This window comes from Pezoporus flaviventris, unplaced genomic scaffold (assembly GCF_033815535.1).
Source record: "Pezoporus flaviventris isolate CSIRO_AGI_PZ_B2104156 unplaced genomic scaffold, CSIRO_AGI_Pfla_v1 ptg000002l, whole genome shotgun sequence".
NCBI lineage: Eukaryota > Metazoa > Chordata > Aves > Psittaciformes > Psittacidae > Pezoporus > Pezoporus flaviventris.
The window spans coordinates 21,685,005-21,703,437 of record NW_026892550.1 but is presented as its reverse complement, the minus strand read 5'-3'; the positions used below and the strand labels follow the sequence as shown (position 1 = coordinate 21,703,437).

At 40.2% G+C, this 18,433-nt stretch overlaps 1 protein-coding gene and 1 long non-coding RNA gene across 3 annotated transcripts in view; one reads left to right on the top strand and one right to left on the bottom strand.

Moving 5' to 3' along the window:
* Positions 1-1,396: 1,396 nt before the first annotated feature.
* On the bottom strand, positions 1,397-12,191 carry LOC133278499 (uncharacterized). Its single transcript, XR_009746574.1, has 4 exons — positions 11,329-12,191; positions 10,498-10,669; positions 10,029-10,118; positions 1,397-1,532 (listed from the first exon to the last, which is right to left on the bottom strand). It is a non-coding gene; the product is annotated as an uncharacterized LOC133278499 (long non-coding RNA).
* Positions 12,192-17,698: 5,507 nt separating this feature from the next.
* PDS5A (PDS5 cohesin associated factor A) overlaps positions 17,699-18,433 on the top strand; it is an 80,416-nt gene continuing 79,681 nt past the window's right edge. For both annotated transcript variants that reach the window (XM_061471266.1, XM_061471258.1), the window contains exon 1: positions 17,699-18,080. In XM_061471266.1, the coding sequence (XP_061327250.1) occupies positions 18,054-18,080 (27 nt within the window). In that variant the 5' untranslated portion in view covers positions 17,699-18,053. The remainder of the gene's footprint in view (positions 18,081-18,433) is intronic.

Below are 18,433 nucleotides of genomic sequence, written 5' to 3'. Positions count from 1 at the left end.
GAGTGGAGGGCCCTGCCTCTGGCGTCCTGCGGGGCTCACCGGCACCGACACCCCTGTAAGGGGTCATTCCGCATAAGAAACTCAAACTGGGGGAGCAGGAGCCGCTGCCGCCGGTTGAGGCCCGGCCCGGCTGAGGGCAGCCCTCCTCCCCAAGAAGCGGCTCTCGCCACTTTGTCTAGTGGTTACCGGTAAAACTTGACTGTCAAAGCAGCTTCACGAGTTCACCGTCGAAAAGGGTGACTATGTGCTCTTAGCCGGCATGGGAAAACCGGCGTGGACAGACCTTGCTTGTAAAGGGCATGTTACTGGTTACAGGACGTTCAGCAAACAGTTGTTGATAACGGAGGTCTGGAAGAGCACTGAAACCTCATAGCCATGTAGTGACAGGTTTCAAATCCATAACAGAAAATGGGTGGATGTTTAACTTCTGGTGCTACTGCAGCTTCCAAAGTCGTAGCAGAAGAGAAAGCTGCTGCGGTGCAGAATGATGCAGTGGCTCTGGGGGCTGATGCTGGAGGAGAAATGGCATGAGTTTTTAAGGAATCTGAGGAAAGTGGTGGGAGCTGGCATCAGTCATTGCAGTGGATGTTATGAGCTGCTAAAGGAGGATAGAGGAGAAACTGATTAGGAGAGGGCTTCACTGTCTGCAGCAAGCAATGGACATTTGTTGAACAACGGGAGATTATGGAAAGATGAAAGAGAGACATGCTCCTGAGATGATGATAAGCAGCTCTTTAATTAGAACTCCTGTGAAACCACCATGAAGAGAACTAGACACCTGAACAAGTTTTGAATTTATCGATACAAGGGGCAAAGCTCTTAAAAATCACAATTTACAAACAACACCACTCCTCGAGGTAATTCCACTGGGAAATTTTTCTGTAGTTACATAGAAACTTGTCGATCTGAAGAAATTTCATGCTCAAAAAATGGGCATTCAAATATAATTGGAAAATTACTGATGACGTTTACCCGTTACTGAATTCTAAGAATAGGGCTTCATTACATTGCTGTAGGCATCCTTGTCAGCTCACACTGCCGGCCCGATCAAGATTATAGGCGAGGTCTCCACTTCTTCCTGCTCGGTCGTCGAATTCCAGAAGGAGATGGGTGCCTTCCTACGCCCATTGTTTTGAGATACCTCCCCGCCATCTCATTCAACCGCCTCCCATTAGGGCACAATGCTTCAGGAGGCCGTTGTCTGGAGGTGTCCCACTGTGAGCTTCCCGGGAATAGAAGCAATGAGAAGGGAGAAACGTTTCCCCGAGGGGAGTAAGGTTTTCCTGCCCGAAGGTGGCTCTCATTGTGATTCATCCCATTCCTGAACCAGTGGCATCCCCAGCCTCATTTGTCCTTCATTTTGTTTCAAAGAGGGGAGGGAGAACTAGCCTTCAGCAGATTACTGCAGTGCTTATTAAACACCTAATCTTACATGCTTCGCAAGAAAGAGCAAAAAGTCAGGGCCAGTTTTGTATCTCAGTCACTCCTAATTCCACTGCTGCTTCCTTCTGGGGCCTGCAGAGTCTTTCCCTCTGCACCAAAACCAACCTGTTTGCATTAGAGCTGTAACTTTAGTTTTAATGCCAACAAAGAACAAGCAAATGCAAAAGAAATAGCTAGTTTTAAGGTGAACTAATTATGCATTGGGTAGCTCACTAGAGTTGCCTTGTGAAAACTGCAGAAAGGTGCTCACAGTAATTCCTTTTGGAATTATTAGTTTGTAGGGATAACAGTCCTATTTGGCAGCACAGCAACATAAAGGCAAATATGTTTTATATGTAGGATTGTATGTATTTTACAATAAAAGTAATGCTATAAATTTTCAAATTAGTACTCAAAGCATTTAATGTTTTAGGACTTAAATTGATTCAGGCATTAATAGTTTGCCAATTACTTTGCTATTTCAGTGCTTAGCTTGTAGTTTTATAGTGTGCAATATTTAAATAAACGAGAACAAACGTTCAAATTTCTAATACAATACGTAAAGTGTATACATATTTATCCACAGGATGTGCTGGCAAATTTCGAAAAAGCTGTCTCTTACCATGACTCACTAAAGGAAAATAAATAATTATTCAATACACTGATACTGTACATGTCCAAAAATCAGGAGGAAAAGCTTTGATCTGAATTTGTGTGTGCAACTGATGGCTTCATGCATGTACCAGGAACTGTTTACTTACTTCATGCATTCAGTGTTTGGACAAGTTTCAGAAACAAAATAATTTTTCTTTAAGGGTGTGATGTGTTAATCATACGTTTGGAAAAATAGGTCATGTAAATTCCAGTCTAATGACTATGTCTTTATATTTTTAAAGTTGCCAAAAAAGAGGAAGAGAGAGGTTTCCAGTATGCTGGAGTCTGATAGCCTTCATTAAACTGCACTGCTAGTGGGGTTGCTGCTGGCACTTGATGCATGAAACTATGTTGTTCTTTGCCAGTTGTACATATTACAGTATTTGACACCATGAAAATGCCAGACTAATTTAGGTACTGGCAGATTTCTTGCTACCACAGTTAACACTTTAAACAGGAGGGATTTTGATGTCTACATAATTACAAGCACTGTATTAAAATTTCTTTTAAGTATGTGTGTGTCTTTTTTTTTTCGAATTTCCACAGAAACTTTTTCAAACTTAGCACAATAATCACCTATTTGCTATTGGGGGGAGGTATTCGTTGGTTTTGTTTGGTTGGTGTTTTTTTTTCACTCCTCTGTCGCTCCTTATGTCTACAGTTGGCGTGTTTTTACTTGGAGTGGCTTGAACATACCGCATGTAATCTGTGCTGTTTGGCTCAAGTGGTTAGTCTGGTCTTCACTGAATGCTTTAACAACAGATTTTCCATTTTAGTTTCTACACTGTTGCCTTCTCAAAGTAAAAATACTTTACTACGATCTTGCTTATGTTATAAATCACGTTAAAATAGTATTATTACCAGAGTTGGGCCATAAAAACAAGGAAATGTCATTCCTTTTTAATGTTTCTGATTATATACAGCCTAAGTCTACTCAGCAAATTGTGATTTCCTTTCTTCTGCACTCAAATTGGCTTTGAGGGTCTATAGTTAAAAACAATTAGACTTTGATTTGCAAGAACAATTTGCAGCAAAATTTTTGGTTTGAAGAACATTCTGGTGTGGCAAGAAAGACATGTTTAACTTTGTCAGTTTTAAAGACTTATTTTTACTTACAGTAACATATTGAACATACAATAATAAATACTGTAGAAAAATGCCTGAGAAATAAGAGTGCATTAAAAATTCATGCCTGCCTGCAGCAAATGTGAAATAAGTTATCTTTCCAGGAACTTAAGATGTAGTTTTTATCCTTATTCAGAATTTTACTTTGGACCATTAATATATACAATCACAGCCCTAAAATATCATGGTTTCTTCCTGAGATGAAAAAAAAGCCCTCATCTAGTTCCTGCAGAAACCATTTTCACAAACATTGATTCAGTCCCTCCATGCTATAACCCTTCCTCTTCCAGAGGAGCCTTCCACAGCCTGAGCCAGCTTTAGGTTTCATTTACCACTGGGGGAAATAAAAAGTGTCAGCTTCTACTGCCCTCCCTTTTTTTCTTTCTTTTTTTTTTTTTAATTGATTTACCTTAATGCTGATTTAAGATGTTTAACTTGGCTTCTTGGAATGTCTGTGTCTCCAGTTAATATTACTTTGCCCATAAGCTTGGAAGTTTGTGTTCCTACAAAAGATAACTATTCCCTCAGCCAGCATGTGATTTCCAAAGTAGAACTTTAATTCCTTAAGTAAAAAAAAAAAGGGGGGAAGGGAAGCATAGAAGTTTTATAAAACTAAACAAATCAGTACTTTGATTCACCTACCTGTCAGTAAACCATCAAAGGCGTTTGTTTATAAGGTTATTGCTGAACATTAATAGTTGTAGATTTTCAAATTCCTGTTTAAAGGCATTCTAAAGCAGTATATTACTAGTCTGCATTTAACATACTTGTACTTTAATGAGATACTCCAGACATATTGCAGAACAGAAATCAAATTTGCTTATTATACTAAATATTGACAGAATATATGGACTACAAAAGTGCTTGGGTTTTTGGAAAGGAGATGCAGAGAGATTATGACAATAAATGCTGTAATCCAAGAAGTAAAGAATTACACTTAATTGTATCTTCTCTGCAGGCAAAGAATGAGGTCATACTTACATAGCTGACAGCAGCCTCACTGCTGTAAGGATCTTCTGAATTTGAAATAAACTCACACTTCAGTTTTGATTTGTGGTAAATCTGATTCTGTATTGGATGTTCTCTGCTGTGCTATTTTTATCAATCTGATATGTCAAATTTTGTGGATATCAAAAATCCATCCTGATCTGTTTAAAAAGCAGAAAGGAAAAAACCAAATGATGCTTAGTATGCCTCCTTGGCGCATATAAAAAGCAGTTAGTTGACTCTCATTGTAACTACCATGGTTTTATCTTTTGAATATCACTGCCTTTATTTTTAAAAACTGCACTGATCCCATCCCATGGCAAATTTAGTATCAGAGATTTTAGAGATCAGTGTATTTAAGACAGGATTGAAGAATAAGGCTAATGGTAAAACTGCGTAGTTGTATTTCTGTATTATTTTTAAAAATCAGATTTAATTTATGTCACCGCAGTAATTAGACTCAGCGTAATGGAAAATAATAATAATTAAAAAAAAAAGGTAAAAAAACAGTTTGATACTTCTGTAACTTTACCATAGCCAAAATACGTTGTAAAAATGAAAGAAAACCCAAAACATCATGGGGGGAGGGGGAGGGTCCACTTTATACATTAATTAGCTGAGACCACCTCTCAAACAAAATGCAACAGCTATTTTAACTACACCATGCAATACTACGGAGTAGCTTAACAGACAATTAACTATCCGTTTGAAACTGCAGGAACTCTGTAAGTAGGGTGCTGTTACCTGAACTGGAATTTAACCAGGATGTGGAAGTTTATTTACTGGTTTTTACAGAACAACTGCTGTATGCTGATCAAGAAATAGGACGTTTCCAAGGAACAGTATTATTAATGGCCTCCATTCACAGGTAAAGATAGAGCCTTAAGAACAAAACTGCCCCAGGACAGAAAATCTCCAGGTTTCCAATGTGCAAGGTAACTGCCTTCAGGCAGTTGTTGAGAGGGCAGCCACAGCTGGAAGAAGTTGCACTGATTTTGAAGAAGCTATCTAAGAAGTGATAGCTACTGATGAAGAAGCTATCTATCTAAGAAATGCTAAGATAGCTACTGAATCGAATCATACTATGTTGGACTTCGTCTTTATTAAGGAAACAACAGGGCAGACAGAAAGGGAAAGAAGTGTGGTGGTTCTGTTGTTTTGTTTTTGTTTGAACAATATCATATGTATTAGGACTAAAATTATCTTATGTTCCTACCTGTTTAGTTTCACTGTGACAGCATGTAAAAACTACAAGATACCTTGTATTAGGATTTTATCTCATTAAGGTGTTCTGTATCACCTAAAGTAACTGTTTTCCTTAGAGCAGAACAGATGCTTTTCCTCAAATATATTAATTTGCAAGTATACTTAATGTGACTAAGTCATATTGAGATAGAGAATGAAACACTTGATACCAAACCACTTATTGAAAAAGTCAATTTGATATTAGTCAATTTGTATCAGTTTTTTTTTGACTATGTAATATTATATATGTATATATATGTAATATTACTTCAAGTGAAATTTTGGCTTCTTGTTACTTTATATCTTTTCATATTTTATGGGGTTTGTGATGTTAAAGGTTATCAGTCCACTTCACCTTACTAAAATACTGGGGGAAAAAAAAACATTAAAATTTTCAGTGATTCAGCATAAACCCTTTCTTTCTACTGGAAGTCTGCGGATGTCTAATGTTTGCTCTTATTCAGAAATTTTTAAAAACACTGGACCTTGCTGCAGAATGGAATTTCTAAGTAGATCCAATGTTATGTACTTGTAGGCAAGTTTCATTTCATCTATTAGTGTCACCTGAATGAACAAATACTTTTACCTGTCAAGACAGACTCTACTCCACTGTCTGTACAATTAATTTACCAGAAGTTAATTGCTTGCCAATCATAAGTGATACATGAACCCATTTACCTCACACTGCCTGACCTTCAATTAATAGACTATTAAAACAATATAAAAATCTATTTCATTTCTTTCCCCAAAGGGTTTCATAGAGGCTTTATTTCCAAGTACAGATCCTATACAAACCTGCATATTTTACAGAATTTTCTGATACCACAACTCAACAACTTCAAAAGTCTACGATATACAAGTACCTTGAGGTATCCTGCTTAGTGTCAATTTTCCTCACTCATCATTTGTTACACAAAAGCTGGCTAGCTTACAGCAACCCTTGCACTTGACTTCTGTCACAAACATCTGCAAATTACTCCAACTGCTTATAAAAATAAATTAGGGAACTTCTTAAAGTCTAAACCCACTAGCACTCACTTATGAATTAAATTTCACTAACTAGTTTCCAAACTTGAATAATGTGCCACGCTGCACGTCTTATGCTGAAAAAAAAGACAAGGAGATAAGGGGAGCAGGGAGTAATGTGCATTTAAAAACACCTGTATAAACTGGTTTTTTTTTGAAGGAAATCCTTTGTTCAGTATGTGATTCTTTGTAACTGTCACATGATAGAACTTAATTATTTAGATAGGAAGCTGACTCCATGGCTATTTAGTTGCTGCTGAATAGGGAACAAGGCTGCCTTTTGCTTTCCTGTAAATTCTGACCTTTTTGTTTGGTTGGTTTTGTCCCTTTAAAATCCACCTATCCTTTCTACTTTTTAACATTTCACACCCTCTGTCACTGGAAATGGGGCCACATTCTTTCCCAGTGAATAACACCAGCAACAAAAGAAACTCAAATTTAGAAAGCCACAGGCAGCTAAGGACCATCTTGAAGTTTCAGAGACACAAAACTACAGTCACTCCTTGTAACAAGACAGTCTACAGTTTCTGATTTATTTGAGGACTAGGTAAAAATCAGTTAGCTCAGACCTGCCAAATTCACAGCAATTTCAAGTCCAGAGAAGAAGGGAGTCAGATCCTAAGACAAGCTCCACTCCACCCTGCTCATGACATTCAGACTCGTATCTGTAACCAGATTTAGCTCACATACAGAATTCAGGATGGAGCAGAGGTGGTGTAATTTGGATCTGGGCTTATCTGTAATAGATAACTTATTAAAAAAAAACAAAACAAAACAAAAAAAAAAACCACAACCCCAAAACAGTTGATGTATCATGAAAAGATGTTTAAGCCTTTTTCAAATAGATGATTGAAAACTGAACTCTTTCAATTACTTTATTCCTCTGTTTACATTCACCAAAACTTGGAAGAATCATACAATTGTCTGAATCACAGAACAGTTAGCTTTGGAAAGGACCTTAAAGCTCATCCAGTTCCTACCCCCCTGCCATGGGCAAGGTCACCTTCTGCTAGACAAGTTTGCTCAAAGCCCCATCCAACCTGGCCTTGAACACTGCCAGTGATGGGGCAGCCACAGCTTCTCTGGACAACCTGTGCCAATACCTCACCACACTCATAGTGAAGAATTTTTTCCTAATATCTAATCTAAATATTTCATCTTAAAGCCATTCCCCCTGCTCCTATCACTACATTCCCTTGTAAAAAGTCCCTCTCCAGGTTTCTTGTAGGCTCCTTTTAGGTAAAAACACACTAACCTGGGCATAGTTCATATTTTCTATGTAGTTCTGCAATTTTCGAGCTATGACTTCTGGTTTTGTGCAGTGGTGATGGTTAGGAGAGAACAATGCATACTCCAAAACCAAGTAAGAATTTTATCTGTACACCAGTGTTTGTTATAAATTCGCCCATTTTCCACATGCAAAAATAAACTATACACAGTAATAAGAGTAGAAAATTAAAAAGGTAAGTACTCAGCAGAACAAATTTTCCCCTCATTCATACACACGTTGGTAATTATTTTCCTCAGCAGCATTACACAGTTTGTGACTGATGACTCTTAAAGGCAAATGTTTTGGACTCTCCTAATTGTTGGTGGTTACACATCTTCTTTTTGAATTCAGCAGCGATCAAAGGCACATACAAATTAATCCCTATCTGGATTATGTTTAAACCTATTAGGATTGAAATAGAAAACAAGCAACACTTTCATAATTTAAGCTTGTTTCATTTACCTTTCAACACTCTATGCTGTCAGGTTCACCCCTTTGAGGATGGCAGGTTATGTCACTCCCAAGTGTGACTGCAGCCACTGTCAGATGTATGTTCTTCTGCGGGCTCAGCAACAAGACATTACCAACCATGGCAGCACATACCCATAAACTAAAGCTCCCAATGTATTTTCACATAGCTCTTCACTGGATCTGGAACTCCCACTCATATGTAAACGGAGGGGGGGGGGGGAGCAAAAGAAATCCACAACAATCTCCTTTTTATCTCTGAATTTTAATAGTATGCCATGCTTTTTAAAAATCTTCTTGCAAGTTTGTCCAGCTAGTTTCAAAAAGTATTTTTTTTTTATCTTCCAAATATGCAAAACCAAAATCAAATTCAAAAGGAGCCTTTTACTTACTGATCACAAATAATGACACTTAAAATATACTTATGCTTTACTCAGGTCTATTTATTTCACCTCCTAGCTCTGCATCTTTCGTTTGTTAATGTGAAACTTCCTAATGCACAGCCAGCTGCAGACTGTCTACCACACACGTTCATCTTTGCTCCTTTGATTTCTTTTGCTCATTCATACCTTTTCTTGTGTTCCCATTTCTCATATCCAGCAATGGGCCAAGGGACAAACCTTTTAGAAAGGAGCAGAGAGAAACACCAAAATAAGGTTTTGGTAAGGCAGAATATTACCACAAATATGCTTAAATTCTGGAAAATATAAAGCACTTGGTTAATAAAAATAACAGATTATGTCAGCATTTGTGTACTTCCTTTAGAGTTACTTCTTGCTTGTTAAATGAAGCTGCTTCTTCAGGGAGATTAAGGCTCTATTGCTAGTTAACATTCTTCTCCCCTAAAAGTAACATTGCTCTGTTCTCTCTTACTATATTCGGAATTTGATAGACTTCTCAACATATTTTATCATTTAAATCTTTTTTACTATGAGGCTGGTGAGAGAACATATTGTTACAGGTCTTGAAGCAAGGATACATGCCTAACAGAGTGCATCCAGGCAGTGTCAAGCTAAAGGATACTGAAAATGGATGAAAAAATGGTTCACTCAAGTTTTCTTCTCATTGTGCTGGATGGTGGCTGCTGAGCAAATCTCAAAGGAAGTTTAAAAAATATTGATGAAGTATAGATCAATGGCATTCCATAAGCAAAAACTGACTAAAATCCCCCTGATAAAGTAGTGACTTAAATGTTCACATGCTGGCTAAAAGTCTGTGCCTTTTTAATGGTATCAGATAAAGAAAGTTCATGATTTTAGCATGCACTTCCCTGAAACTATAAATGATTAGGTATAATTATGCAGTGTCTGGAAGATAAAAAGAACAGTACAGAGGCATACTTAAGAAAGCAAGTGTTTATGTGCTTGATACAGTGTAGTTATACTACACTGTGTACACAGAGTACACATGAGCTGCCTTGACAAATTCAGATAGGATATAAATAGTGGTATTAGATGTTGGTGAAATTGTAAGTGGATACGTATCAGGCTACTTTACAAGCAGTAATCCCTCTGCTGGCATTTAATATCATCACTTCCAGCAATCACTCTACGATCATGAGCATTTTTATGTTCTGTCATGGAGAATTTTTGGTTAGAAATCTGACTACTGCGAACACAGCTTTTATATTACTAAGCATCTATGTTTGTCAGGAATATGCTTTTCCCAGTTCTATATTTGCTCATGCTTTGTCTAGCCTACTTCTGGCTTTATCTACTCAATACCTGATATTCTGTCTTCTCTTTAGTCACAAATTCATTGTCTGCTCTGTTAAATATCCATTCAAGTATTGGCTCAAATAACCTTAGATACCTTCTCTGCTGCCACATACCCTGAATTTAGGAAAATCTTCTTCCACTGATACTCAGTATTCTCTGCTGCTGAATCACCATATTGTCAGTGTGCTCCTCTGTCATACTGTCTGATGACCTGTGTTGATGTAAACACCCAGCGCATTATTTGTAAGGATGAAGTGACCGGAGCTGTACAATCCAAAGAAGTAATTTTATTTTGTAAATTCAAATGTAAATTGTTCTTTACAAGGGTTTGAAATTCCAACTTTCATATCCAAGTTCCCAAATGGTATAATGGTATAATGTTTTAATGATTATCCCCTCAAGCCATTCACAGAACTCATAGACTGAATGCTTTCCTAGCAGCATAAACCTATATGATCAATATACTTCCTTTGTTCAAAGGCAAACTGTAATGATTCTATTGCTCACAGTCATACCCAAACACTTTGATGCTTCCCCAAGTTTGATAAATGCAACCCCTTTTTAAGCCTCTGAATAGTATACCACATACCTATCCATTCACCATGAAATGACCCCATCATTACAGTACAGCTCTGAGACTGTTCATCCATTCATCAGACATCTTTCTTTGACCATAATGGTAAATTCCAAGTTCATATTAATTTGTAAAGTTTCATATGATTCTTTTCTGTACTGCAAGCAGCAGACATTGTATCTGTGAAAGAATTAGGAAGAGAAGCATCACAAATACAATCCATACTTTCCACAAAGGAACCTCTTAATCGGAGGCTCTTAACTCTAACATGTGTTAGTTCCACACGTTCTGATTTTTTAACAGGTCATAGGACAGTTCTCATCTAATGGGGCAGAGGGAGAGATTCTGCTCATACTGATTTCCCACCAGTAGGTAGCTGCCATGAGCTAAATGCATTGCCAAACTCCCAGTTTCCTCAGTGTTACTTCCTCTAAGCAGACCCATACACTCAGAAATTCCCCAGATCCGCCCTGTTATTTGAAAAAAAATACAGCAAACATAGAAAGCCATACACTACTACTACAACTATAGGTAATTGCAGCTTTCCTTGCAACCTTGCTGGGGAAAAAAAATCTGGGAAGGACTTTGCAGAATCGAAAAGATGAATTTGAAACAGACTCTTTTTAAGCAACCTTTGGCTGATGATATAACACTCTTTGTCATAACTGCTTCTACTGTGCAGCAAGTATTAGAGAGCCAATAAAAGGCTAATGAAAAAATACAGGCTATTCTTGAGTGTGCCATAAATAAAATAACTTCACTTAATTAACAAAAATAGAATATAAGCTAACATCATGCTTAATGATCTAACTACAGAGACTGTTCATAAATTCAGTTACCTGGGATCAAATTTACCCAATCAGAACCTGTCCAATAGAAACTGGAAAAATTTGAAGAATAGTCGATCCATCCACGGCTTCACTTATAAAAGCCTGGGGGAAAAAATCACCCCAAAAGTAGAAGACATGACTACTGAAATGCTTAATTTTTTGCTGTAGCTACTCATGAATGTGACTTTTGATAAATTATTGATAGTGACACAAAGCAAATTGAAGCTTTTGAGATGCGGTGCAAGAGAAGATTCTTGCCTGTCTCCTGGACAGAAAAGATGATAAATGCTCCTATTAAATATATTATTGGAGAAAAGTAGACTTGGTTGTCAGAAATGAATAGGTGTAAATGTGTGTGCTTTGGACACATCAGGAGTGGAGATGGAAATAACCTTGAGAACGTAATTATGTAGGGAATGGTGACAAGTCATCATAACAGAGAGCAGCTAGAAAGGAGGTGGACAGATGACATGCAGCAGGCTGCTGTGACTTCAGTTTCTGAATGCTCAAAACTAGCACTGGATCAAAGAGGCTTCTAAAATTCTCCTATGAAATCACCAATATGCAGATGCCAATAAATTGATTTTACTTCACTTGCAAGCAAAGGAAGCAAGTGCAATTGTTCTGTCAATACAGTATTTGTAAATTACAAGTGTATTTTCCAGTATACACTTTTCCATAATGGCTTAAATATACTGACAATGACCATCTCTGTCATTTCTGAATGTGTCTTGATACCAGAGGTTCGGTGACAATTCTGTATCATCTGGGAAGTATAGCTGTCTCTTGAGAATAGCCATGAGCAGGTTGATTAGAGACCAAGACAACAAAGGGAACCTTGTGGCTGGAGTCTACTAGAAGCCAGCAGATCAAGGGGACCTCTTATGGTTATCCTCATTATGCTATTACCAGGTAATAGACAGCCCTACCACAGGGGATGTGATACTGCACAAGTGAGCTACTCAGCAACATCAAGAGTGGAGGTAGCCTGCACTGCAGTGATCATGCACTGGTGGAGTTGCAGTCCTGAGGGATATGGGTCAGGCAAAGTCGGGACCCTGAATTTTAGGAAATCAAACCTCCAGCTGTTCAACGAGTTAGTCAACAGGTCACATCCAGAGGGTAGTTGGAACTAGATGATCTTAAAGATCCCTCCCTTTCAACCAAGACTATTCTAAGATTTTGTTATAACTGTCCTATCTCCAAGCGTGACTCAGAATAAGGACATTTTCAGACAGCACAGGAGAAAGCCCTCCTTATCAAACCCAAAACAAAATAACATGTAGACAGACTGTGGCTAGGGATCAGTTTCAAACGAGTTTCATCATACAGTTTCATCATACACTATTTGGTTCTTCCCTTTATTCAGAACTGGTGCTATTACATGAAAAGTCAGTTGAGTTGCGGGACCCTTCTCTTTTTCAAGGAAGCACTTTGTGTGTCCAACTGATTATCTTCATAAGATAATACACACAAGTCCTCCTCCACCCTTTCAATGATTTTGCTTTGTCTATGTAGAACATGGGAGATAAATGTAAATCCCTGTTTTTGGGATGAAACATGCTTCCTGGTCTATTCTAATATGAAAACAGTTTCACTGAAAATACCCTCCGGAATGGGACACCTTTTGGAGGTCTTCCATTATGGCAACCCACATTGTGAAGAAATCCACCTCTGACCCACCTCAATTTACAACAGATGTAAAATACATCAATTCTTTAGTAAAAATAGGTAGTTAAAACAATTAGGTGCTATTATCAAAGATATGTTACGCTTCAGAGTTTAGTTAGAAACCTCAGGAATATCTCTGAAGATCCAGGGCAGCAAACTTAAAGGCTGTAATTTTAACTGGAGGAGCTGCATGCAACTGCAGGTGGGAGAGAAGCAACAGACATGCAAAAAGAAAAGACAACCAGAAATAAGGACTAATACCAAAGAAAAGAAAAACTAACAGAAAAAGCTTCTACGTGAAACTGAAGACAAAAACTTATTTCCCAAGGTTTGATTTTTACTGAGTTCAGAGAAACTGGTGTATTGCAGGAAAAAAAAAAAAAAAGCATAACACTGAAAAAGTAAATAGGTTTTCATGAAGGTGAAAAAAACCCCTTCATGATTAGGAAGCAACTCACCAGAAATCAACCTGCTAGATATAAAAAACTGGCTAAATGCTAGACTTGAAAACAAGTAATTAAGCTTTTTTCCTCCCCCTCTTGACCTATTTGACTGTGACTTAAAAAATCTAATCGTGAAGGACCACGCTCTACAGCCTGGTTCTGCAAAGCAGGAGCTTTCAAGAGCACAGTTATTATTAGGAAGACAAGTGCTTTCTTAACCTACCAGATAGGATTTCTTACTTGTCTGCCCAGCAGACTGACAGATATGGCTTATTCTGCAATTCATGACATGCTGTTCTTAAAATTTAGTTCTTGGTCATTATTACTATCCATGCTTACTGCTCTAACAAAGACCTGAGGACAACCATTAAGCTGTTCTGGAAACGTGTGCATAGCTTAATTTAATCAACATGAATGAAAGGATTTTCTGTCTTAAAGTAATCACTCCATACTCTCTTCTGCTTCACCTGAAAGCTGTTTTGTTCTAAAAACCTTGTGCTACATTATTTCCCCTACCAGTAAAATCACCACATTCTTCTTTTCTTGGTACTTTCCTTTAACATCTCCTGACCATAACAGAGAATCAAGAGTGTTCAGCACCTTGTATTCCAGTCTGCTTATAAATTACACTTGCAGTGGTAGTCTAAAATAAGTTAATAAACAAACAACAAACATCCTGGAGTAAGTACATTCCAATAAAAATAATGGGAGTAAAAGTAAATAAACTCCAACAGAAATTTGTCCAGGTAGGAACTCAACAAAAAGACTGAAGGACTGGGTCTTATTATTAGACACAGCCATCCATTAAAATGCAAGGGATCATGTGAACCTGGAAGCAGAGTCCAAGTCAGATCTCAAATGCTTGCTGAAATTAGAAGGGTGAAGGTCAAACAAGCAAAGGCAACAAACCAGACACTAGCAGCTGTAATCATATCTGTGAGCAGACTTCAGGACTATTCAGATTAAGAGTTCCATAGGTCAGATTATCTGAAGCTTTTATGTTTGCACATTCTGAAAATGCCATGCGTATATTCAAGCTAATTGGCAGTTAAGTGTTCATTCATACCTCCCTTAATGGAGTGTGCTGTCAGAACCACACACTTTATTTTAGCCCTTTAGAACTTCAAATAGTGCAGAAGTACCTATCTTGCTGCTTCTCTTCCTGAGAAAAGATGTGACCGTTGCCTAATCATCCCAGAATTTGCACCTACTCCTCTCAACCACTTTTCTGATCATGATTCCACCAAGATTGATACAAAACACCATGTACCTGACTAGCAGCTTCTAAATTAAAGCCGATCCTCAGAGTGCTCTGATAGTTGTACAATACTGGGCTGGCAAAATACTCCCACCGTGGACCTAGGGTATGTCAGGAAGGTTGTGTTAATACCAGAACCTACAGTCAGACATTGAATTATACCAGAGTGGTGCAGTCTGCCACTAGAAACTGCATCTGTATCTAACGGCTGATTCCAACACTGATGCTGAGGGGTGATCCAGGTTTTCATACTTCTGATTAATCATTACCTATGAAAGCAGAAATCTAGTGTGAACCTCTCCTAGATACTCAACTTTCTACTTATGTATTTCAGGACTTTTTGTGTGATACTGCAGACACAAACCCCTGAGAATTAAAATTATTTTAATAATCTACAGTAATTGCTAGCTTCATTATTTATCTGAACTCTGCAAAAAGAGAGTTCTTGGTCCACAATCAAGAGTACTTCAGCGTAGGGCTTCACAAACAACTTCCTTGAGATTAAATAAAATTGTAATTAATTGAGCAAAATTTGACTTTTCAAGTGAAATCTTTCATATGCCACATCTAACTACATTAGTTTTAGTGTACATATGCCTTAGAATGCAAGATTTTATCTTAATTCTACAGTGGAAAATAAAAGTGACTACAAGTGCATGCATACTAGAGGCTCTGCACTGTTTGTCCTTCACTTACTAAAAGAAAGTTGTAGAAGTGTAGCCCCTCTACCTTCTCGTTCTCACTCCTACTTCATGAGCTGTTGTATAAAAATTTCTAGGTAAAGATGGCATCAGTTCATGAAAAACTTGTAACTACACACTGCGGATCACATTAATGATATACACAAACCACTGCTTTTTAATAATAAAAGAATATTTGAAAATCATATAATACTTTGGGTTGGAAGGAACCCACAAATAAACATTAAAACCCAGAAGTTCTGAGTCTTGAGTGACATTTTTGGGCTATAACACCCATAACACTTCAATTCTGCCCAAAGAGAGGCCTGCCTCACACCTTCCTAGCTTTATGCTTTGGTCAAGAAAAAAACTTTAACAAAGGTCACTTCAAATTTATTTCTTGCATTATTTTTACTAATTTATATTCTCTCCTTTTCTATTTAAACTGAAGACAGCTCATACAGGTTCTTGATACATACTTTTTTAGTTACAATCTTCTAGGATCTGTTTTTGACTTATTCACACAAGTGTATTAAAATAAGGAATCTGCACCACATTGATGTGGGATGCAAAGTACCTAAATTAACAACTGTAAGAATGAAAACAAATAATTTGTTAGCAGTGTAATAGTTCTGACAGTACACATTATTTTACTGACATCAAATAACAGCTGATAGCTAGTCTGAGTACTTCAGCTCTAAGGCAAATGTAAATGGACACTTAAATTGGGATTAGGAAAAAGATTAATCACTTGGTGTTGGCTTTATTTGTTTATTAAATCAGTACAACCTTGTTAAAAGTTATTCATGTATCCCACTCTTAAGGTCATCTGTCCATTGTCAATGCTCCAATCCATTGATCCTTAAGCCTCGAGAGAATCCTTTTATTTAACTTGGACTCACAGCTACATTTAAATGCTATGTGTGGTGGCACCCTTCTAGATTTCAAGATGAGAGTCTGAGACCACCTAAGTGTTCCTTCCAACTCCCAGTTATTTTCACGACAAAGAATCCTTCTGAGGCAGTTTCATAGAGGCTATGGACACTCAAGGCTTTAACTCCCTAGGACAAAACAAGGAACACAGGTATAGGAGAGCAATTTCCTACCCACATGCTATTGCACCAGAAACACTTGGGAGCGCTTCAGTCTTTGCACATTTCCTCCCACACCTTGTAAATCTGGAATTTGGCATACTTCACCATAATATTACTTACCTAGCCCTTTCCTATCATCTCGTCCTCCTGCATCTTTCCTGCATGACTGGCAGGCCATGTCAGCCCCTTTGCTGTGTCCAGCAAGGCCTCTGAGGAGCCATCTCTCGAAAGAGATCAGTGGTTCCAGCCTTCTACTTTTAATGTGCTCTAGCAAAAACTTTTTAGAGATTTTACAAACTGAGGAAAATGATACTTTTAACTGGTTCAAGTAACTGAGAGTAGTCAGCTGAAGACCCTAAATTAGTCTTAAAAGTCATCTTTCAGCTGTCATGCACCTTCCCTGAACAGGGTGGGCATATGGCAAACACTTTATAGCCACCTATGCTTCAGACATGCACATAATACAGACTGAAACCAGACAGATACATCCATCCCCTTTGCTACTGAGTTTCCAAACATACCCCATCTCTTGAAAATACTGAAGAATATTAAATTACAAAGACATTTTGCATGGAAGGATTTCCTGAGGTGGCTGGCAAGGGCTCCTCTGGAATGCATATTCAGGTTTCTCCTAGAGATTTATAACTAAATTCATGTTTGAGAAACTCATCTGCCAACAAGGAAGATTTTGGCATCAATGCGTGGATGCTGCTCTTCCCCCCAGCTTCCTGAAGAAGGCCTATTTGCTCCTTTGTGCCACAGCACGCTCTGTGCCACCCCACACACCACTCCCCCCATTTGCTGATGTACCAAGCCGACCAGGGCTCACTACCGACCCCCGATGCCTGAGAACCGGCCAGACGAGACCGCACGGCCATGAGCACGGCTCCATGAAGAAACACAAACATGTCTCTTCCCCTCTCGCACTCTCCGCTGCCGCCCTGCAGCCGGGCACCCGCCGGCCCCCTCCCCGGCAGTCGCGGCAGCCGGCCCCTCGGCGCCCCGGCATCACCCTCGAAGCCAGCCGTTGCCCCCCGCCGCCCGGGAGTAGAGCCCCGCAGAGTCAGGGCCTGAGCCTCACTCAGGCCGCGGCCCGCCCGGCCCGGCTGCTCCGGAGGTTTTGGCGCCAAGCGAGAGGCAGCGCTGCGGCGGCCGCGCCCGGTACTACCCGCCGCCTCCGCCGCCGCCTTACGCAGGGCTCGGCGAGAAGCAAGACTTACTGGCCGGCCTCGCCCAGGCCCCGGGCCTGGGGCTGAGGGGTCCTGGCTGGGCGGCGCTTCGGGCCCAGCCCCAGGCCCGAGGGCGGGCGAGCAGGCGGGCAGGGGGGCGGTGCGGAGCCTCCTCCCGGGCTGTTCTTCCCCGGCCGGACGGAGAGCGGCACTGTGTCCCCGCGGCGCACGCTCCGCCGGAGCCTCCCCCTCTCCCCAGCCGCCGCTGCCGCCACCGAGCAGCTTCCCCCAACCCCCACCCCTCCCCGAGCAGGAGCCGCCGCCGCACCGCGGAGCAGAGAGGTGGCGGAGCAGTCAGGGCAGCGGTCGGCGGGGGTGGCAGCGGAGCGGCGAGGACCACCCGGCACGGAGGCTACTCAATGCTGCACCTTCCGGAGCTGCATGAGGTAAAGGCGGCTCCGGGTCCCGCTTCCCTCTGTGGCCGCTCCCCCCCTCCGCGCTGCCTGCGGCCGGCGGGGGTGTGTGCGCGGAGTCGGGTGTTGGGGTGGCTCTTTGTGGGTCCGGCTGGGCGCGAGGTGGCGAGGCGAGGAGGGGTGGCGGGGCGAGGGGCTGAGGGGACATGAAGTTGCGGGAACAAATGGAAAGTGGAGAGTGGCCTGGTCCCCTCCCCGGGGGGGCTCCCGGGGCCGCGGGAGGGGGCGGGTGGGGGTCTCGGCGCCGGGCGAGCGGGCCGGCAGGGCTGTTTTGTTTGTGCTCGCCGCCGCCTCCCTCCCTCCCTCCCTCCCCCTCTCCTGTTGGT